We start from the raw sequence: 23205 nt of genomic DNA on the forward strand, positions 1-23205 counted from the left end.
GTTCAATACGTACCTCGGTTTTTAACCATGGTTTTCGGTTCGGTTCGGTTCTGATATCTTGCCACTTCAGTGTGGTTTTTTTTGGAACAAATTAACAAAATACTCCTGTAAACCTCTGCACACTAAATAAAGTGTGGTTTAGTATGTGTCTGCTTAATTTCTTTAGAGAGAGGTATAATTTTTTTGATTTTTACGCAAAATAGAATGGGTTTCGTTCATACTGGATGCCAGAGGGCGCCCTTGTGCAAAAACAAACAAAGCACATATGCATCAAAGAAGTAGCGCTAATAACGTTCAGTTCCATCTTCTCTAATATGGATAAAAGCATCGCTATTGCTGTAACTTATTAAAAACAAGATATAAAGGTAAACGTTTTGAATGATGAAATCTAAGGACAATAAACACTCGTCTGCAATAATATATGGTTTATCTGTGTTCTTCAAGCCATCTCGGGTATTTTCATAAGCCATTGCTAATCGACATACATTGAATATGAGTATAGAATTTATCGTCTGCCTCATTCTGTGATGAGAATCCACATCAGATCACAACATTAAGGAAGTTATTTCAAACACTCAACATGTTGTGAATTAAAAACAAGTTATAATGTTTTTGTAACTTGTTTTTATAACTTTTGTTGGACAACAGGTTTAGAAAGGCTTATCATTGCATGTCATTAGAATGGAAGATGCTCTGCGTGTTGCGTTATTTTTTTCAAATATAAGAGGGGAAGCGTTTTCTCATTTCAGCACATGAAATCGTGGGCAAACATACAGCAAATTCCAAGAGAAATAAAAGGAAGGAAGATATTTAGATGCAAAACCGAAAAACCGCAATTCACAAGCGCGTATTGAACCGTGGATGTCGTACCGAACGGTTCGGTATTATATTGAGTATTGTGACATCCCTAATATATATATATATATATATATATATATATATATATATATATATATATATATGCAGAACAAATTGTACAGTCGTACAGACTTTAAACTACAGTGATAAAGTATAAAATCACTCATAACTCCTGAACTGCTCGTTGCATGCTTATGTCGTTGGAATCTTTGGCTCAAAATGCACATCTTGGAATTTTTGGGTATTTTTTTTTTTTTTGAAAAACATACTTTTGCGAACTAGTCTGAGATTTTTTGCCTGATCGGAACCAAACAAGTGCAGGAAGATTCTCTGGAGAGTGAATATCAAAAATTATCAAAGAAAAGTTGAACTTTCGACTCTGTCGCATAGGGACGCTAATACGTTCGAAAAGGGGCAGGGCTGATTTTGCTTAAATGGCTATAACTTTTGAACGGAATGAGATGCACAATGTGTATGTAAGAGCTGAATCTGAGGTCACATGAAAAAAGTTGCAGATCTTGGCCATTTGGTGGAGCTATAAAAGGGAAAAAACATAAGGGCCATAACTATGCACACACTTGTCCTATTGACATGAAAATTGGTACGCACAGTCTTGGACATTTGAACGTATAAGGATGTTTGCGTATCTCAAAAAACATGGCCGCCGTTGGCCGATTAACTTATTACCTACTTATTTATTAACTTATTACAAGATTAACAGAAGTCAATCGTAACGAATATCGACAGGCCTATTTTATTAATGGCCCTAAAGGTCTGTGAGAAATTTGAAAGAAATCGGCCACTGGGGGGCAATATTGCATTTTCCAAGGGCGCAAATGATGGTATATTGTGCAGTTTTTTGCACAATATTCATATCATACAATAGAACTCCTCATTCTGAACAACTTTGTCTCTAGAACCACAGCTGTCAATCAAACTGTTGGTTAAATGATTGAGAAAATAAAACTTTTGTGAACTAGTCATAGGTTTTTTTGGCTCAATCTGGAAAAAAACATTGCAGTACAATTCTCTGGACTCTTTAGGTTAATAATTATCAAAAAAAGTTTAAGTTTACCCTTAGGAAAGCTATAACGGGGTCATTTAGAAAAGGGGCCCGACCAAAACATTGATTTAGGTGGTCACAGGCTTGCTAAATAATATGTAATGTCTTATACACATACACATACACACACACACACACACACACACACACACACACACACACACACACACACACACACACACACACACACACGTGCTTAAATGCCTTAAAGCGCTTGAACGCCAGTAATCGCCCCTTGCAGCTATAAAGTAATTTTTTTTCTTTGCGCAAAAAGTATTCTCTTAGCTTCATGAAATTAAGGTTAAACCACTGATGTCAGATGGACTATATTCGATGGCCTAACTTACTTAACTATCTTGATTTGTGTTCCAAAGATAAATGGAATAAAAGTAATTAATGGCAGAATTTTTATTTTTGGGTGAACTATCCCTTTAAGATCATAATTTAATATTCCAGTAAAGCGGGACAATATTACATTTTTACATTGGACGAAAAAATGTCAGTAATTTTGTTTTTGTAACTTGAGTGAATTAATCCTACTGTAAACAATTTGTGGTTGTGTGGTTATAATGTCAATTTGCCTGTGTATTTCTACACAAACAGCTGGAAGAGGAGTTAAAAAGCCGTGTGGAAGTTTGGGAAAAGAATCAGGGGACTTCCTTTCTTGTGCAAGGTCAAAGGATCATGGATTACATCTCCACCCAGTGGGAAGAGCATCGCTTGCAGAAAGACAAGGAGAAGAATGAACGGGTGAGATTCACTGGGTACTTATCTCATTTGTGCACCCTTGTTTACTTTCCTTGCGTCTTAGCTCCACTCATAAGAGGAAAGGATGCAAGAAAAGAAAAAAAGGATGCAGCCAATAAAGGAAAGCTTATTTATATATTGAAATATTCTTGATCACCCAAGCGTTACTTCAAAGCGTCATCAACTGCACTCAAGTGATACTCCCTTAGGTTTTAATTCAAACCATGGAATATTAAATGTATTTTACATGTTCATAAGCATCCGCAGAATATCAGATGCTGTGTTTTGTATTATAGAGGGACCTGTATGTTTCCTTGAAGCATTTACATACTTAGAGATTTATTTTACTAAACTCTGTCTTTCAGATGACAAAGAAAACCGAAACTTCTCAGTTTAAAACTCCCACAAAGAGACCTCTCGGATCAACATATACCACCCCCACCCCCAACAAAATTAAAAAGGTATCTGTTTTCTCCCTAAGCATGGATGTGCAAAAACAAGCATTTTATCAAAACACATAATCTTCCAATTGTTTCAGACGGCTAATATGTTGGCACCTCGCACTGCCACCGTGAGCAGCACCAGTAGCGCCAGCAGCAGCAGCGGCAGCTCATCCACCACATTTTTGTGTGTGCCAGGAAGACCTCAACTCTCTGCCAAGGTTAAAACCATCTGCCTGGGGCATTTCAATCTCAATTCAACTCTCTGATCAAAGCCTTTGGCTTGCGATCAGAACAAAACAGATTGTGGTTAGACATAAATTCAGTGTTAAACTAGAGAGTTTCCAAATGCTAACACTAGATGGAACTGTTGCATCTGTATTTGTCTTAATGTTAAAGATCAGTGATGTTTCTTAATTTTTGTGTGTTTTTGTCTTTGGTCCAACAGAGGACCAAAACTACAGAGGCCAGCTCTAGCCTACGCGTGCCGCTGCAGGAGTTCAACAGTGACAAGAAACCAGCTCCAATGAGCTACTCTGCCTTTACCGTAAGCCCAATCACTCAGCACTTCCCCGGATGTATATTAATGGAACATCAGCGATAAGAACGATGCTCATTTGTGACCGCTAATTCCTCTGAGGGAGATCATTAACATTTTAAGGCCCACACATAATAATAATTCAGTGTTCAGTTAGTAAAGATGTGTTGACATGTTTTATCTTGTTTCCTATTACAGAGCGAGCTCTCCAAGAAAGCCAACACCGATGCTTTTCTCAATTCCACCGTTAAAGAAATGCTTTGATTGAACTTTTTTTATTATTTATTTTTTTATCAGGTTTAGGTCACAAATAATAATGTCAGGATTGAGACTGTACGGGGTACAACTCTTCTCAGGTGTTTGTCTTGTTTACTTTTCACTACCAGTGCAGTGACTTTCCAAAGACTTGTTTTGTTTGTTTTAAAAGCCACAATTACATAAGTTTTTATTCTGCTTTATTTTTATGTCATTATTTACTTGCCTAGTAAGACTATGTATATATTAGCATATAAAAGGTCAGTCATTTTTCTTATGTATGTACAGCACTTTTAATAAAATGTTTCTTTATACATTTCTAATTTGGCTTATTTATTTTATAGACTACAGTACACAGTTCCTGAATCACTAGGAATCGTGACTACACACTACTGCTTAAAAGTTTGAGGTCAGTAAGAAGAAAGAAAGGATGCATCAAAGGATTAGTTCTCTTACAGATTAAAAATTGCCTGATAATTTACTCATGTCATCTAAGATGTTCATGTCACAAAGAAATTAAGGTTTTTGGAGAAAAACATTTCAGGATTTTTCTCCATATGGTGGACTTCAATGGTGGCCAATGGGTTAAAGGTCCAAATAGCAGTTGCAATGCAGCTTCAAAGGGCTCTACACGATTCCAGCTGTGAAATAAATACATAAAATACATGTTTTTTGGTTGGGTTCCCCTAAAAAAAAATTATATTCCATGGGATTATTATCACGTTGTTGGGGTCACTTAAACCTGCAGACACAGTGTTAATGCATCCCAATTCCAAGTCCATTCATTGCAGACTTGGCAACAAGGTAGGGGCTCTTTCAACTTCATTGTCTTCCGACATCGTTTTACCTTTTTTTGTAAAGTACATTTGACTTTCTTTGTACGTTCGCTTTGTGAACACAAGGTTTGCCTACATCACGTTTTTATTCTGCAAGTTAACTTTTTTAATCGAGCATCAAATCAGCATATTAGAATGATTTCTGAAGGATCATGTGACACTGAAAACTAATGACTGTCATTACATAAATGATATTTTAAAATGTATTAAAATAGAAAACAGCTGTTTTAGATGGGAATACAATTTCACAATACTGTTTTTACTCTATCTTTGAACAAAAATGCTGTCTTGGTTGTCCTAAGAGACGTTAAATAATTTTACTGACCTCAAACCTTTGAAAAGTAATGTGTATTGTGAGTGGACGTCAAAGCAGTACTTCAGAGATCTTTGTATTATTAGGTTTTGTCAGGTTGATTGTCTCTGGCAGAGCATAAAACATCTGTTGTGTGGCCTCATGCTGGAATAGCTGCTCTAAAATTTCACGTTTGAAATCGTCTTCACATTTGTTTCCCAAATGGACAGTAATTTAGATCTTTGATGGTCGAGTTTGAATTTTTGAGTGGCACTTGATGCCTCGACATGTAATTGGCTCATTTGGGCAAAACAATGTAATGGCCTGATCAAGCTAATGCTTTCAAAGCCATATGAAGCATTATGCAATTAAAATATTTCAGCATTTAGCTGTCTCCTAGGAACCTCCATCTAGCTGTCTGGAGGACAATGGAAAGAACAATGGCACATCAATCAAACTGCAGCATTTATGTAATGGAGTTTTTATATAGTTTTATGAAACTTTGACAACAGTTTTTTTTTTTCAGATTCATTGTCCAGATACACTGTACATTAAATTAAGTTTGATTACACAGTGATACAATAAAAGTACAAATGTCACACAGTGACAAGCCACTGCTTCTTTTCACAGAAGTCAAAACTGTACATGTACAACATAAATACGTTGATGAATAAAGAGGGAGTATCAACTTCCTTAGTCTGAAAAAATGAGCAGTTGAGGTTCAATGGATGCAAGAATAATCACATGCTTAAATGACAAGCCTGCAGAGCAGTATATATTTGTCATTGTTAGCCTTTACAGCTGAAGCAGAAATGTTCCTCCTAACTTGAAAGATGAAAACGACAACATAAATGAGAAGCAGCAAGTTGACAACCCCATAGCTTGAAAAATGAGGAATAGCTCACCCAAAAACTAATATGAAAATGGACTCACCATCAGGCCATCTACGATAAAGATGAGTTTGTTTCTTCATCTGAACAGATTTCAAGTAATTTAGTATTAGCCTACATGACGGCCACGATCGTCGGTTGTCTGTCCTGTATTTGAGTCCTTGATACTACAGTTACGTTCAAACGTAGTAGGGTTGTTTACGGGCGTGACAACCGCATTCTGTAACCGAACTTACACTTTTAACGGAACAGGACTGGATAACTTTGTCTGTCACATACAGTCAAAGATATACTATCTTCTGTTGCGTTTCTATCGAGTTTTGCGTGTGGTTACGGTAACTTACAGTGAGGAGAAATTAGCCTTCTTTCTTCTGAAAGTTCTAACGTTATATCCAGTCAGTTTTTCTTCACCGGAGGCGCCTCCATCAGATTTGTTCTTCGCGCCACTCCAATCCTCCGCTCTCCACCCAAATATCAAAGCTGCTGCTGTCGGTTAATGAAGATTTGACGGATAAGCTCGCGGCTCGATTGGACTCTTGTCCTATCTTAAAGTTATAAGTCTTTCAGTTCTGTGGATCATGTTTAATATTACTTGGTCACTTTCTTTATGGATACTGTTAAGGAATATAGTGTTTTCACGACGCGTCGGCAATTGGCCAACTTGCCATTGAACCGAACAAAACTCGCATATTTTGCTGATTATTGCCCCTGAAAATGGTCAATTATTGTCATGTTTTGGGCTGTACTAATCGGTCGGACTGGTAAAACATTTGGAGTACTACAGACTGCCAAAAGTGATAAATCAAGAAGAACAGTGCAAAAACTGTCTGAGGAACAAAAGGCATTTGTGGTTGGCCAAACTGAACCAGGATTTCCAGGGCAAGAGTATTGACTACATTTGTGTTTGTTCTTATTATTTCAGGTCAGGTAGGTTAAATATTAGGCTAATATCTTAATTAATACTGCTGGTATGTATCTTTACCACATATTAACTTGAGTTTGTCAAACTATTGCACCTTTCCTGCTTACTAAGTCCTTTTCTATTTGATTTAGCAGCGTCCACATGTTTTTTTTCTATGGTTTAGACAGCATAAAGTAGCAGAACAACATATTCAGATGTACATTATCCATGCAATCAATGCTGTTGTTTACATCCGAGTACCTCCAACAGGGCCACGCATCTGGGTAACTGACCAAACCGTGAAGCAAGTGCAAACCCTCTTTTTCGAGACGCAGGACATTTCGAGACTCACACTTGTAAGTAAATGCGTTTGTCAATCCCAAAAACTTTGTAACTAATGAACGGGTGCCGTCAGAATGAGAGTCCAAACAGCTGATAAAAACATCACAACTATTCACAAGTAATCCACACAACTCCAGTCCATCAATTAACATCTTGTTAAGTGAAATGCTGCATAGTGGTAAGAAACAAATCCATTTTTAAGATGTTTTTAACTCCAAACTGTCAGAAGAACAAGTGTCAAACTCTGGTCCTGGAGGGCAGATGTCCCGCAGAATGTAACCAGCTCCAAAACAGATGTCTGGAAAGATCCTGAAGATCCTGATTAGCTGGTTTAGATGTGTTGAATTAGGCTTGGAGCTAAATTCTGCAGACCAATGGTCCTCCAGGAACAAATTTGACACCCCTGGGCTAAAATACAAGTCCTCTATTACTTTTTACAAGTCACTTTTTTCTAAACAAACATGTTGGTGGATTTTGATGTGAGAGGGGAACAGGGGATGGGTCTTTTCCAGCGTTATTATGAAATATAAACATTATGGACGATTATTGTGAAGTTTTTTATTAGCTTACGGCACCCATTCACTGCAGACGATCCAGTGAGCAAATGATGGTCTTCTTGGAGGACCTGAGGGTGAATAAATGCTCAGCAATTTTAATTTTTTGGTGAACTTTTCCTTTGATGTGTACCTTATTTTTTCTTTGTAGTGCTTTTTCAAACTTCACCTATCTCTTCGAACTTTCCTGGACATTTTATCTGGTTGCATTTATGATTTTAGGCTGTCTGATAAAATACCTGCATGCTAACGTCATTCTTACATAATGTAGAAGTTCTGCCAAATAGGCCTAAAAACAATCTTTTTTGTTACTTATCATCAAAAGTAAATGGCAATGAAGTCTCGTGATTTGACACATATTTCCCATGTAGGCAGTCTGTATGTTCTCCTCGGTCTGCAACTCTTAGCTATGATGCTCCAACAGACTCCTGAGATTCCAGCTCGCATGACAGAAATCGGTTGGAATTGTCACTGTACCGTCGGTTTTGAAGAAATGACAATCTGAAGAAAGAAAAACAGAAAACATACAATTACATTCTGCTTGCTTAAGACAGATTCTTAGCTAAAATACACATCCTTAATGGGTTCAATCCGTCAGTACACTTCTTAGCTGTTCTTATGTTTGTTTTAGCTTTTGAGAAAGTGTGGTTTCAAAGGATCTCTCTTAATGGTTTTATAAAAAACTTCAAGCAAACCATGAACGTCAATCACAGATAAGCATTCCTCTGACCAAATTTAGACATCCATTAACATCTAATTAAACCTTATTGAAGAGTTTTTGCACAATTATGGTGCACATCCATTAATCCATTAAGAGAGTCAAACAGAAAACTTTCACAATGCTCAGTTCTGTGTTACAGTTGCTATTTAGATGACATCTGTGACTAATTATTAATTATAATAATTGTAGTTTTCATCCAAAACTTCGAATACGGTCGATTTACCAGAATTTTTTAATGTTTTGCTGTTACAGACCACATACACTACTACTCAAAAGTCTATTTTTCTAGGTCTGTATTTTAAAATACAGTAGAAACTGTGATCTTTTATTACAATTTAGTTAAATAATTGTTTTCCATTTTTAAATATTTTAAATGTAATTTACTCTTTTAATGGCAAAACTGAATTTCCAGTGTCACATATAGGGTTGGGTATCGAGAACCGGTTCCAAATTTAAAATAACCAGGTATTCGATAAGACACGTGCATTTCAATTCCCGCGTTTGCGTGATTTTTTAACTATTTAAGTGCAGGAAGGAAAACTCTTTAATGTGTCCATTCTGAATAAATCTATAATGCAACCTAATTTAAATGGACAAGTTTATTGTCATAGATTAAATCTTGACTTTAAGGCTACGTTTACACTAGTGCATTTTCATTTTGTTTTGTTTACTTTTGCTGCGGTTTTGCCTGTTGTTTACACTACTCCAGTGCTTTCGATCCTCAAAACCGGAAACTTTCAAAAACTTTCGAGGGTGAAAAATGCCAGAGTAGTGTAAATGACAGGCTAAACTGTAGCAAAAGTTATGCGTTTTAAAACGAAAACGCACTAGTGTAAACGTTGCCCCAGTGTAAATGGACTAAAACAGAGACTTTTAAAAATGATGGCGAACACTCTGCGTATCCTTGACTCCTGTGTAAACAATGACATCACGCTCATTTGTTGCATCTCATTTAAGAAAAGTAACTGTTAAATTGCAAAGTAAAAAGAAGAAATTACAGTATTTTTACACCCCAAGGAATAAAAGTAAATTTCATTACAGTTAATTCTTTTAAATAAGACATTCTTGATGACGTATGCAGCCATAGGGTGACAAGGGTTTTCGGTTGTGTAGTGCAGACGGAGATAGTTTCTGAAACGCAGTGAAAATGCCAGTGTAGACGAGGATTGTTTTAATTTAAAACGCTGTTTTATAATGAAAATGCACTAGTGTAAACCCTGGAGTTTTTAAACTAAAACGGGGTCTGCAGTGTTTTCGAAAGTATCCGTTGCATTATATATATATTTTTTTTAAGAAATTAATACTTTTATTCAGCAGGGACACAATAAATTTAATAAAATGACCACAAATATACCCATTTCAAATAAATGCTGGTTTTTTTATGTTTTTTTCCATCAAAGAAATATTTTTTCTATCAAAAAGACATTTGCAACATTAATAATAATGATAAATGTTTCTTGAGCACCAGAATAACATATTTGAATGATTTTTGAAGGGTCACGTGACACTGAAAATTCAGTTTTGCCATTACAGGAGTAATTTATATTTAAAATACATAAAAATAGAAAACAATTATTTTATTCAATTGTATTACAGTTTTTTACAGACGCTAGGACACATTTCTCAATACTTAGGCCACTTTTGCAAAACTCTTCACACAGTGAGCACAACAGAAGTCTATGTGGGCTAAACTGAGGATCAATTATCATTGTTTTGGCACAAAATGCATTCAATGACTACATCTCTCAAATTTCATGAATTCTTTTCTCACTCAGACACAACAACTGCCAAAAATCTTTGTACGTACAAGACATTTTGCACATGCTTATATACTGTTTTCAAAACTGTTAAACTTATGTTCAAAACAATAACATAATGCAAAACTGAATAAGACAGCAAAATTCAACAGCAATATTTTATTGAAACATATTTCAAATCTAAAAATGCAGTAGATTAGCATTACTATTGTATCTGTATCAGTGGATGGTGTATACAAATTCTTGTATTTTGGAATTACTTAGTGCAAAAAAATAAAAATAAATAAACAACATAAAATATTGACGAATTCTGCATCATGCCTGATTCATTCCAGTAACATATATTGCAGTTCTAAACAATATATATTGCAATTATAAACAGAGATGTGTCCTTGTTTTACACAAGAAAACACTGTGTAATGCTACATGTTGTTAGTGTTTTTTAGGCCATTGTTTTGTGGGTGAAAAAGTGTGTTTGTCGGCTGTCAACCTTTGCTAGTGTTCTGGAAGAATGAGTTTATTTGAGACCTGAATAAAGTGTTTTGGTAGTTGTAGTGCATTTTGAATGTGAAATTAACTGCTTTGCCAAGCTGAAAGTCGGTTAGGAGAATTGTGTGAAGAGTTTTGCAAAAGTGACCTAAGTATTTAGAAATGTGTCCTAGCATCTGTAAAAAACTGTAACAGATCACGTTTCTACTGTATTTTATTAAAATAGACCTAGAAAAAACATTTTAGTAGCAGTGTAAGTGTTCTGTAATAGCAAAACATAAAACAATTCAGCTAAATTGACCCTATTAGAAGTTTTGGATGAAAACTACATTTATTATAATCATTAATAGTTGGGCCTAAGTATGTTGTATGCTGTCCACCTGTTTATATTCCATACCAGTAATTGATTTATTAAGCTAATGCTCAAAACTAGAAACAGAAGTAAGTGTGTTGCTTTCACTTCTCAAACTGCATTTAAAAGCTAAAAATGGTCATTTCTGGCACTGTGTGCAACTACTAGGCAAATGTTCCATCGTCTTTTATTATTAAGCCAAACTAAGTTTATTATGTGTCCCTTCCACTTTTCATACTCTTCCTACATCTCAGTTTGAATGACTGCAGCTGGTGCTTAATGTTAAAAAAGAAACCATCATCATGAAGGAGCAGAATGTGAGGCATAAACTCTAAAACTAGCACTTGATCTGCATTATCTCAGCACTACAGTAGATTTCAGCGAACCTGAGCTCACTGCAGAACGTCTTAGAATGAGACTTTGCACTTTTTACACATCTACCCAGTCACACATTATAGTGCGTTTAAGCTGAGCACTACAAAACTCTTCAGCACGGATGGCGTGAGTGTCACATCCCGTTTGTCCTGCATGAATAGGGCTCCACAGGGTTCTTTCCTCAGCATGTTGTTCATTTAACCATGATACAGCACAACAACAGCTGTTTGGTGGAGCGAAACAGCTGAAAGAATGTGTCTTGGGTTCAAGTATGCTGGGGGAGTATAGAGTGATTGACTCATGTGAGTTGCACTCAAGTGAATCTTGGCTGAGGGTCGGCAGGGTAAGACTGAGGAATTCTCAGCCTGACTGTCACACAAGCCACAAACTCACTAAGTTCCTCATCACTTTCTCATCTCTCCGACTGGCTTTCCTTCCTTTTTAAAAATGGATGCAAGATTTTACATCTCAGCTTACTGCCCAAAAATTTTAATTCTGTCATTGCACGCTCACCCTCATGTTGTTTTAATGCAATTTTTTCCATTGTAAACAATAGGAGAATTGTTTTATACAAAAATAGTTTATAGTGAACACAACAGAAGCACCAGTAAGGACCATACAATTCACAATACTGACTTTTTTTCTCATAATTTGGTGAAAAAATGTCAGAAATGCTAGACATAAACTCAAAATTACAAGATATAAAGTCAAAATTCCCTTTTTTATTGTTTAACCCATAGTGGAAAAACCTTCAAAACAAATTGCGAGATGTAAACTCTGAAAATGTCAGAATTCTGATTTTATATCTCACAATTATGAATAAAAGTCTGGATTGTGAGATATGAACTGCAAAGTGGCGGAAAAGGCTTCCATAAATACCACATCAATCCAAGGTTTGGTAGTTGTACAATGCAATAAGCAAATTAAACATAAATCAACATTCTTTTACAAAGCAAATGAATCAGTGAAGAATAAGATTTCTAAGAAGTAAATGAGTTCGCTTCTGCTGCCCAGAATAAAATGTGATTACCCTTGAATGTCAGAGTGAAATCTAATCAAATTATTCTTATCAAATCAACTGTCAGAAATTAAAACCATGTTAGTTTTTACTCAAAGAATGCCTTGTAACTCTGTGTAGCAGGTTTGTTATTTGTACATTATGTACATAAAGGGGTGGGTAATGTATTAAAATGTTTAATTTTTCTAAAATTCTGGGAACTTCTTAAAATTTACAGATAATGTACTCACCCCCTTGTCATCCAAGATGTTCATGCCTTTCTTTCTTCAGTCGTAAAGAAATTAAGTTTTTTTCTCCATATAGTGGACTTCAATGGTGCCCTCAAGTTTGAACTTCCAAAATGCAGTTTAAATGCAGCTTCAAAGGGCTCTAAACGATCCCAGCCGAAGAATAAGGGTCTTATCTAGCAAAATAATCAGTCATTTGCCATGCGTATGCATACTCTGTGTAATCTGGGTTAGGGTTTATCGAAAAATCAGTTAGGGTTTATCGAAAAATCTAATTTTCTCCTCCAGCTTCAAAATTGTCCTACATCGCTGTTTTACCTTTTTTGTAAAGGGCGTTTGACCTTCTTTGCATGTTTACTTTGTAAACACTGGGTCGGTACTTCTGCAGCGATGTTGCACGATTTTAAAGTTGGAGGAGAAAATGAGATGGGAGTTTTTCAACCTACCCTAACTGTATTGACCCAGATTACACAGAGTATGCATGCACATTGCAGAGGTAAACAAGACGAGCATTTGAGGTTAAAAAGTATACAAAAATTTTTTTAGAAAATGACCTATCGTCTAAGACTCTTATTTCTTGGCTTGGATCATTTAGAGCCCTTTGAAGCTGCATTTAAACTGCATTTTGGACATTCAAACTCGCGGGCACCATCGAAGTCCACTATATGGAGAAAATTCCTGAAATGTTTTCCTCAAAAAACGGAATTTCTTTACGACTGAAGAAAGAAAAGCATGAACATCTTGGATGACAACGGCGTGAGTACATTATCTGTACATTTTTGTTCTGGAAATGAACTAATCCTTTAAGACACACAGTGAAATTTTAAAGGGACAGATCACCCAAAAATGAAAATTAACTCACCCTCATGTTGTTCCAAACCTGTATGGATTTCTTCTGTCGAACACAAAAGATGATATTTTGAAGAATGTTGGTAACTAGACAGTTTTTGAGGAAAACATTCCAGGATAGTGGACTTCAATGGGAACCAACGGATTAAAGGTCCAAATTCAATGCAGCTTGGATCGTGTAAGGCAGTGGTTCTCAATCCTGGTCCTGGGGGACCCCTGCTCTGCACATTTTGCATGTCTCCCTTATTTAACACACCTGATTGAGATCTTCAGCTTGTTAGTTCAGTTAATGGATCTCTACTAATGAGCTGATGATCTCAATCAGGTGTGTTAAATAAGGGAGACATGCAAAATGTGCAGAGCAGGGGTCCCCCAGGACCAAGATTGAGAACCACTGGTGTAAGGGCTTTACCAGATCCAAGCCAAGAAATAAGGCTCTTATCTAGTGAAACAATTGGTCATTTTCTAAAAAAAATGTAAAATATATACTTTTAAACCACAAATGCTCGTCTTGCTCTAGCTCTGCGATGCGCATGCATGTCTTCACGCATTACATAATCATGTTGGAAAAGTCACATGTGGTTAGTTCTTCGGCTGTGTGCTTTGGTTCAAAAAAGGTAGGGTAGGGCAAAAAACTCCATCTCATTTTCTCCTCCAACTTCTAAATCATCCGACATCGTTGTTTTACCTTTCTTTGTAAAGGGCGTTTGACTTTCTTTGTATGTTTGCTTTGTAAACACTGGGTCGGTACTTCCTCCTATGCCACACCTGCGTGATTACATAATGTGTGAAGTCGAGCTAGTGCAAGACAAGCATTTGTGGTTAAAAAATATATAAATTTGTATTTTATCAGAAAATGACCAATCGTTTTGCTAGATAAGACCCTTATTCCTTGGCTGGGATTGTGAAGAGCCCTTTGAAACTACATTGAAACTGCAATTTGGACTTTCGACCCGCTGATCCCCATTAAAGCCCACTATATAGAGAAAAATCCTGGAATGTTTTCCTCAAAAACCTTAATTCTTTTTGACTGAAGAAACAAAGACAGGGTGACATCTTGGATGACATGGGGGTGAGTAAATTATCAGGAAATTTTTATTCTGGAAGCGAACCAATCCTTTAACAGAAGAAAGAAATTCATACAGGTTTGGAACAACTTGAAAGCAAGTAATTTTCCATTTTTTGGTAAACTATCCCTTCAAATTGTATTGCTGACCAGATGTTCTAGTTCTAATAAAAAAGAAATCTTTAAATAATTTTGCAGTTAGCACTCTGCAATCAGCGCTAACTGTTATTAATCTCCCAACAGAAAATAGAAACTCTGTGGGTCGACAGACGTGCCTTGGAACCTTTTTCAGGCCGTTCTCATGAACTGTTCTATAATAAGACTGAGATTGATAAGATCAGTAATCCAGTTCAGATGAGTTCCCGCTTTATGAGCTACATTATACTCCTAATGTCCAATAATTCTCCCCATATGCCAAAACAGATTCCTACAACAGGCCAGGCGAGCTTTGAGCTTTGAAAACTTTGTAAAAAAGAACAGCCTGGCACTTAAAGCTTTCTTCTTTGACTGATCTCTGTCCTCATCTCTATCTGTCCTTAGCTTGAAGCTATCAAAAAATCTTTCAACATCCCCAGAGAAGAACAGAAATGAAAGATGAGGGGGCAAATAGAAGATAAAAGACAAGTGATGAAAAATAAACTTGTGTTTAGGTAGCTTGCTGGAATATTCATTTCAGATTGGTCACTGTGCCATCCAGCCATCTAATATATCTGCTCTTCTAGGTAAAAGCAACAGTCACGTTTGCAAAACTTCTATGAAATTTTGCAGACAAAGCTGGTCAATTGTTCACTATCAATAGTGTAGCGATGCATTAAGCACCGTTATCAACTGACACGTCGCAAAGACCCAGTATCAAACAAAGTATCAGCTCCAATTTTTCAAAACTAATTTTTTAAACAATAAATACTGTTTTATGGCTCTTTAATGTGTCGTGACAGATCGCTGTAGCGCCTCAGTTCAAGTGGCACATCAACCGATCATCTCTTCCTCTTTGCTAGTTATAGCATAAAATAAACTAATTAATCAGAAGGTATGTTGTTTCAACCATGGAAAGATGTCAAAACACACCAGTTTTCAAGTTCAAGTCTTCCAAAGGTAATCTGCTCTCCTGTCTGGTTTGTTTGGACAAAAAATGTCAGATTCGGCATTATGATAGGCCAGTCAATCAAACTCTATATTGGTCAGTGTGGTGAAACTTGCAAATTCAATGCAAAATCTGTGCAGGGTTTACATTCCTCAGATTTCCAATTGAGCGGATTTCTATTGCGATGACTGAATTTTATCATTCAAAGGTACTTTTAATGGAAGCCAGTTTCCGCCACTGAGATTGTGATATAAACTCACAATTGCAAGAAAAAAAATCAGAATTGCGAGATAACTCAAAATTGTTAGAAATAAAGTCCGAATTGTGAGATATAAACTCACAAATCCAAGAAAAAAAAGCCAGAATTGCGAGATATAAACTCACTACAGCAAAAAAAAAAAAAAAAAAAGAATTGCAAGATATAAACTCATAATTGCAAGTTGTAAAGAATTGTGAGATATAAACTCACTATTGTGAGAAATAAAGTCAGAATTGTGAGATATAAACTTGCAATTGCAGGTTATAAAGTCATAATTACAAGATATAAACTCACAATTGCACAAAAAAGTCAGAATTGCTAGATAACTCACAATTGTAAGAAATAAAGTCAAAATTGTGAGAGATAAATTCACAATTCCAAGAAAAACAAGTCAGAATTGTGAGATATAAACTCACAATTGCAAGAAAAAATTCAGAATTGTAAGATAAAACTCGCAATTCTGATAAAAAAAGTCACAATTGCAAGTTATAAAATCAGAATTGCAAGATATAAACTCACAATTCTGACTTTTTTCTCAGAATTGCGAGATAAAAACTCACGAGTTTTAAAGAACTCCAAGATATAAACGCACAATTGTGAGATAAAAAGTCAGAATTGTGAGAGTATAAAGTTGCAATTACCTGTGTTAATTTTTTTTTAACGGCCTTCCATAACTTTTATTTACCATTGATAATGAAATATTTACAGGCAAAATCCAGTCATTCCAACAGGAATATGTGAATGAGTGTTTCGCCTAAATGCTTTTGACAATGCACCTTGTTCAATGCACCTTTTTTCCCGACAAAACTTTTGCAAAAGGGACTGCAACTTAACTGAAATTGGTGCTACTTTTATATACTCATGCTCAATGTAACCGCTGCCATTTAGCATCTCATTTCTTTCTGCTGTAGAAAAAATGACCTCAGATGACTTCAGTGTTATTACAGTTATATTGTTGCAGTTTTCATTTTTTTGCTAGTGCCATTATTTCGTACATTGTGAGGAAGTATTTTTCTTGTCTTTGCTGGAGCTAAGCGATTCTCTGGTTATCTCAAATGAATATTTCATGTCTTTCATTCCTCTTCTGTGTCCTAATTACCTCGTCAGGGTTTATTTTGCGATAATGACTGAAAGACTGTACATTAACAGAGAAACACCGTCCTCTATTATTTGCAGATATCGATTGGAAACAGAATCGAATGAGCAAATAAAATCCAACGAGTAACTGCACAGACCAATTAATGCCAGAGAAGAGGAACATCCGTTAACATCACTCAACCTTCTGCTCTTAAAGTAATTAAGTCTGAGTGCAGTAATTAGTCTATCTCAGTCATCTGTAACTGTGCCTGACATATAAATTACACATTTAACATTATCCACTTTTCTTTCTTCATGAAGAGTTTTTTTCCCATGACCAATTTCCATTTTGGTATACAATAATAATAAAAGTGTGACTTGAAACTGAGCACACAAGTTTACTTTCACAGCAAACCGCACTGTGCTTACTGTGAACTTTGCTAAAGATAAAACAGACAGTACGGGTGGTCAAAAATAAGACGGGTCCAGAGAATGTGTGCAGATATATCTAACCAAACAAACCTTCATTTTGATATCCAAATCAAACATAACCACGTCGAACTTGTATGATCACTTAAAAACATCCCAAACATCTGTAACGAATCAAACCACAAGAGAATACAGATTCCTCGCTTGTACATATCGGGCCGCATTTCCAGAGTAATCCGTGCACATTCTGCGTTAGGAAAGAAATGATACAAAACAAAACTGTGAAAGTTAACAAGAGGCCATATAATGAAATCCCCCCCCGGCTAAATATCTGTTGTATGTTTAAATAATTATTCCTGACAAATTTGGCACCGCCTTTACACTGGATCCATATGTTCACACGGACACAGGGGAACAAACCCTCTGGATGCCTGAACAATCTGCCATTGGCGTTAAAACAAGAAATGCAAAACAATGTCAAAACAGTTTTTTCATGCCGACTTGAGAGATCATTTCAGCTTTTAAAAATCACAACTGATCATTTAATCAGAATTCTAAAGCAAATCTAAAATGAACAACATTTTCAATGTTCACAATTACAAAACAAGCCAAAAACAATTAACAAGGATTGTGAAATGGGAGTGCAATAATTAATGTGACTCCCTGTGAACATTTTTTAAAAGCACAGGGGAAATGATTTAAAATAGATACGCATGCAAGGCCCTATCCATTAGTCTGATGACCAACTCATAGCCTGACCTGACATTAACCTGAAACCCAAGGATTTGTTGCAGCTGAGAGGGAAACTGGTGCAGTTTTGACCAAACATGGAAACATCAGCGGAGGGTTATAGCGGATACCTTTCAAATGCTCAGTCCGAACCTCATTTAGACTACACAGGAGAAACAGTAGAGATAAAATGTGTTCAGGTTACTGCCTGGACACCAATAATTATCTAAATGTTTTTTTATTTGAGCTTTTTTAATAGTTATCAAAGAAATTATTAAATTAATACGCAGATTTTAAAGGGGTAGTTCACCCAAAAATGCATCTACTTTTCCATGGAAGAAAGTAAGGTTTAAAATGACTTGAGCGTGAGAAAATTACAGTTTTCAGTTTGGGTCTATCTATTTTAGCTTTACATTTAATATAACCGGTCTGAAAAAGTTCGATCACCCAAAAATGAAAATTCTGTGATTAATTACTCACCCTCATGTCGTTCCAAACCTGTAAGACCTTTGTTTATCTTCGTAACACAAATTAAGATATTTTTGATGACATACAAGAGCTTTCTGACCCTGCACACAAAGGTAGTAAGGATATTATTAAAACAGTCCATGTGACATCAATGGTTCAACCATAATTTTATAAAGCTTGTGCGCAAAGAAAACAAAAATAACAACTTAATTAAAAGATTTTTAATAAAGTTGAACAAAGGTCTTACAATTTGGAATGAGATGAGGGTGAGTAATTAATGACAGAATTTTTATTTTGGGGTAAACTAACTCTTTAAGACTAAGTTATATTTAAATGCAAAGTTTAAAATAGATAGACCCAAACTTATAATTGTCATTTACTCAAGCTTAAGTTATTTCAAACCTCTGTAAACTTACTTTCACTGAACATTAAAAGTAGAAGTTTAGCAGGATGTTTATACTGCCCTTTTCCATAGAATAAAAGTGAATTTCAAATATAATGCATAAAGACATACATTATTGCCAAACATTGTTTTTTTAGTAATTCTATATAGAGTTGAAGTTAAAAGTTTACATACACCTTGCAGAATCTGCAAAATGTTAATTATTTTACTAAAATAAGAGGGATCACACAGCATGTTATTTTTGATTTAGTACTGACCTGAATAAGATATTTCACACAAAAGACGTTTCCATATAGTCCACACGATAAAATAATAGCTGAATTTATAAAAATTACCCTGTTCAAAAGTTTACATACACTTGATTCTTAATACTGTATTGTTACCTGAATGATCCACAGCTGTATTTTTTTTGTTTTGTTTAGTGATAGTTGTTTGTGAGTCCCCTGTTTGACTTGAAACTGCCTACAGTACTTCAGAAAAACCTTTCAGGTCCCACAAATTCTGTGGTTTTATAGCATTTCTGTGTATTTGAACCCTTTCCGACAATGACTGTATGATCTTGAGACCCATCACACTGAGGACAACTGAGGGACTCAGTTGCAATTATTACAGAAGATTCAAATGCTTACTGGTGCTTCAAAAGGAAATACGATGCATTAAGAGCCAGGGGTGTAAACTTTTGATGTGTACATTTTTCTTATTTGGCCTAAATATCATATTTTTTCACTTAGTACTGCCCTTCAGAAGATACTTACATGTTTCCAAGAAGACAAAATTTGCGAATTTTACCCAGATCTTCAAATCCTCCCAGCTTAATGCATTATGTTTCCTTCTGAAGCATCTGTGAGCGTTTGAACCTTCTGTAATAGTTGCATATGAGTCCTTCAGTTGCCCTTAGTGTGAAAAGATGGATCTCAGAATCATATAGTCATCATTGGAAAGGGGTCAAATACACAAAAATGCTGAAAAACCACAGAATTTGTGGAATCTGAAGGATTTATCTAAAGAACAGCCATCAGTTTAACTGTTCAGGACAAGCAAAGGACTCATAAACAACTATCACTAAACAAAGAAAAAAACACAGCTGTGAATCATTCAGGTAACAACACAGTGTTAAGAATCAAGTGTATGTAAAATTCTGAACAGGGTCATTTTTATAAATTCAACTATTATTTTCTCTTGTGGACTATATGTACATGTATTTTATGTCAAATATCTTACTCAGGTCAGTACTAAATAAAAAATAATGTGCATTTCATATGATCCTTCTTATTTTGGTAAAATTACCATTTTGCAGATTCTGCAAAGTGTATGTAAACTTTTGACTTAAACTGTAGCGTTAAATCATTTTTTTTTTCAGTTCTAGTAGTTTTAGTACTTTAACTTAAAACTTAAAGGGATAGTTCACCTAAAAAATTAAAATTCTGTTACTAATTCCTAACCTGTAAGACCTTTGTTTATCTTTTGAACACTAATTAAGATATTTTTGATCAAATCCGAGAGCCTTGCACCCAAAAAAAAAATATTCTTGTAGCTTCAAAACATTAAGGTTAAACCACTGATGGACTATTTTATCAATGTCATTTCTACCTTTCTGGGCCTTGAACATGGTAGTTGTGTTGCTATGGAGGATCAGAAAGCTTTTGGATTTCATCAAAAATATCTTAATTTGTGCTCTGAAGGTGAACAAAAGTCTTACAGGTTTGGAACAACAAGAGGGTGAGTAATTAATGACAACATTTTCGTTTTTGGGTGAACTATCCCTTTAAACTTATTTCAGTCGGTTGCCAAAATGACATTTCTAATTTTGAAGCTTTCAAATAATATTTTCTTTTCTTTAAGCTTTATTTAAATGACCAAAAACTATTTTTAACAGTTTTAGTTTCATAGTTAACAATAACTACACTGATGATTGAATCTTTGGATGAACTATTCCTTTAACAATTTAGACAGAAACTCAATGCTGAAAGTCAAACCAAGATTCAGCAGCTTTTATGATATGCTATATATAATGAAATAGTTTATAAACACAAAATAATTAATAGTAATGCCTTTTTTTAGACAGAGCGAGGAGGTTTGCTCATCACTGGCACTATTTGTATAACGGGTTGCTAAAATACTGCCACTTCTAAAATCAATCAGAACTAATAACTGTTTCGGCAAGGAGGAAGAGCTTGTGAAGTACATTGTAAAATCAATCAGACACATTAACCCATTGCTCCTGTTAACCCACTCTAAGTGTCTGAGATCTTAATGGCAGAAACTAAAACTGCACAGTTATTATAGCTGACACCCTAAAACATCACAATCAATATTTAAGGCCCTTACTGCAGTGTCAAATTCATCACAAGGCAGAGTTAGCGTCAAAATGGCTTCAATCACAGGTTTTTAAAAATGTGTTGAGACAGGTCTGTCCGTCTTTGAATAAAAGTGATGTCAGGGTGCAGGGCCACGGCAACGCACAGTGCTATCAAATTTAATTTTGATCTCCAACAGGACGTTTTTAGGCAGCAATAACAACAATGTCCTTAATCTAAGATAGGGCCATAAAACATGTGACCACCTTCATCTCAGCTTCTATTCAAGAAGTTATCAGCGAGAAAACGCTATTTGGGATGTTCTCATTCCTCAATCATGCTGCTTATTAAATTGAATAGCAACAATAAAACATTCTCTCATATGTTTTGGTTTTATTTCTTGGCTTTGTGGCTGTGTGATTTGACCTTGGCTGAACCTGAACGTCTGAGATGTTTACCTTCAAACTTGCTAACATGTACATATCTTTCTGAATAGGGTTCGAACACAGTCCTGCATTATTAATTCTTGGAAAGACGCAATCTTTTGCGGTACCTGGTTCTGATTAAGCCAAAGGTCCAAAGTTCCTCTCACAAACGTGAAGCTTTCAGTCACACCGAGTGAAACGTGAGTACGGCTGCCATTGAACGGATTCAGAAAGCTCAACTCAAAGCCCTCCGCATGAGTAGAGACCAGACTTAAACCACATGGCTATAGCGCTAAGCCGCCCAAATGTTCCTCGGTTGGGAGAACGTCACATTCCAGACATACCTCCGGAAAAATGTGTAGAATATGGAAAATGTGAAAGGCTGTGATTGACAGTGGAACGTTTGCTGGATGCTGGCCATTAGAGAAGTCACTATGGAAACAGAAGCAGAGAGAGCTGTGTCTTCTGACACCTTTTCTGCATCGCCAATCATCAGTCTGATAACGAACAAAGTGGGAAAAATGTGGCACTAAAATACTTCATGCAGGGATCAAGGCTGTAGCTTTCAGACAAAAAAATCACTTCTTGCTCTGTATTGCACAAGGACAGATTCTGCAGCTGCCCCTAACAAAAGGAACTAAGTGTAATTCTAAATCCTTATATTTATAGCATTTGAAAGCTGCTTTAAATATAACACTGAAATAAGCTGAGATGTTAAAGCAATTAGGCGAGCTGAATGTTTACTATTAATTTGGATACAATAATATCAAGAGGGGAATACATTTCCGAGGGGGGTGAATCCGAGAATAATAATTTTACTTCCTTTGAGAAACATTCTCTGAGATAATTTTTGACACAGCCTACTGCGGGAAAACAGGTTAAATCAAGCCTTTGAAAAACACTATAGTTAAACAAACAGTAGTGGCTAAATATAACTATGTTCAAAACAAACCTCCTCTTTCCTGGCATTTATTTATTACTCTTAAAAGATAATATTTAGTCACCCCTTATTCTAGCAAACTATGTGTATGTGTATACAAAGTGTATGTGAGCGTGTATGTGTGTGTATATACAGTCAAGCCCGAAATTATTCATACCCCTGGCAAATTCTGACTTGAAGTTACTTTTATTCGACCAGCAAGTTTTCTTTTTGAAAAACGGAAATGACACAGGCTTCTCCCAAAAGATAATAAGATGATGTACAAGAGGCATCATTGTGGAAAAAATATTTCTCAGCTTTTATTTACATTTAAACAAAAAGTGGCATGTCCAAAATTATTAATATCCTTTGCAAACTGTCAAAGTCTATGGGAAAATCCAAAGTTCTATACCATTCCAAATAGTCCAAGCTGTTCTAAAGCATCCTAATTACCCTGATTCATTGGGGAAAGCTATTTTAATCAACTCAACTGGTAAAAAACAAAAGCTCTCTGCTGTTGGTTTGTGGACAGTCATGGCTAAGAC

General features: G+C 35.7%; 2 protein-coding genes across 2 annotated transcripts in view; one reads left to right on the top strand and one right to left on the bottom strand.

Moving 5' to 3' along the window:
• Positions 1-4100, top strand: part of LOC141292040 (protein regulator of cytokinesis 1) — an 8439-nt gene extending 4339 nt beyond the window's left edge. The window contains exons 9-13 of the mRNA XM_073824011.1: positions 2525-2671; positions 3034-3129; positions 3207-3329; positions 3557-3655; positions 3845-4100. Of these exons, the coding sequence (XP_073680112.1) occupies positions 2525-2671; positions 3034-3129; positions 3207-3329; positions 3557-3655; positions 3845-3910 (531 nt within the window). The 3' untranslated portion in view covers positions 3911-4100. The remainder of the gene's footprint in view (positions 1-2524; positions 2672-3033; positions 3130-3206; positions 3330-3556; positions 3656-3844) is intronic.
• A 1387-nt stretch (positions 4101-5487) lies between these two features.
• The window catches only part of LOC141292600 (5-hydroxytryptamine receptor 4-like), a 31504-nt gene continuing 13786 nt past the window's right edge, over positions 5488-23205 (bottom strand). The window contains exon 6 of the mRNA XM_073824634.1: positions 5488-8217. Coding sequence (XP_073680735.1) covers positions 8124-8217 — 94 coding nt within the window. The 3' untranslated portion in view covers positions 5488-8123. The remainder of the gene's footprint in view (positions 8218-23205) is intronic.

The sequence above is a fragment of the Garra rufa genome, chromosome 19, assembly GCF_049309525.1.
Source record: "Garra rufa chromosome 19, GarRuf1.0, whole genome shotgun sequence".
Taxonomy (NCBI): Eukaryota; Metazoa; Chordata; class Actinopteri; order Cypriniformes; family Cyprinidae; genus Garra; species Garra rufa.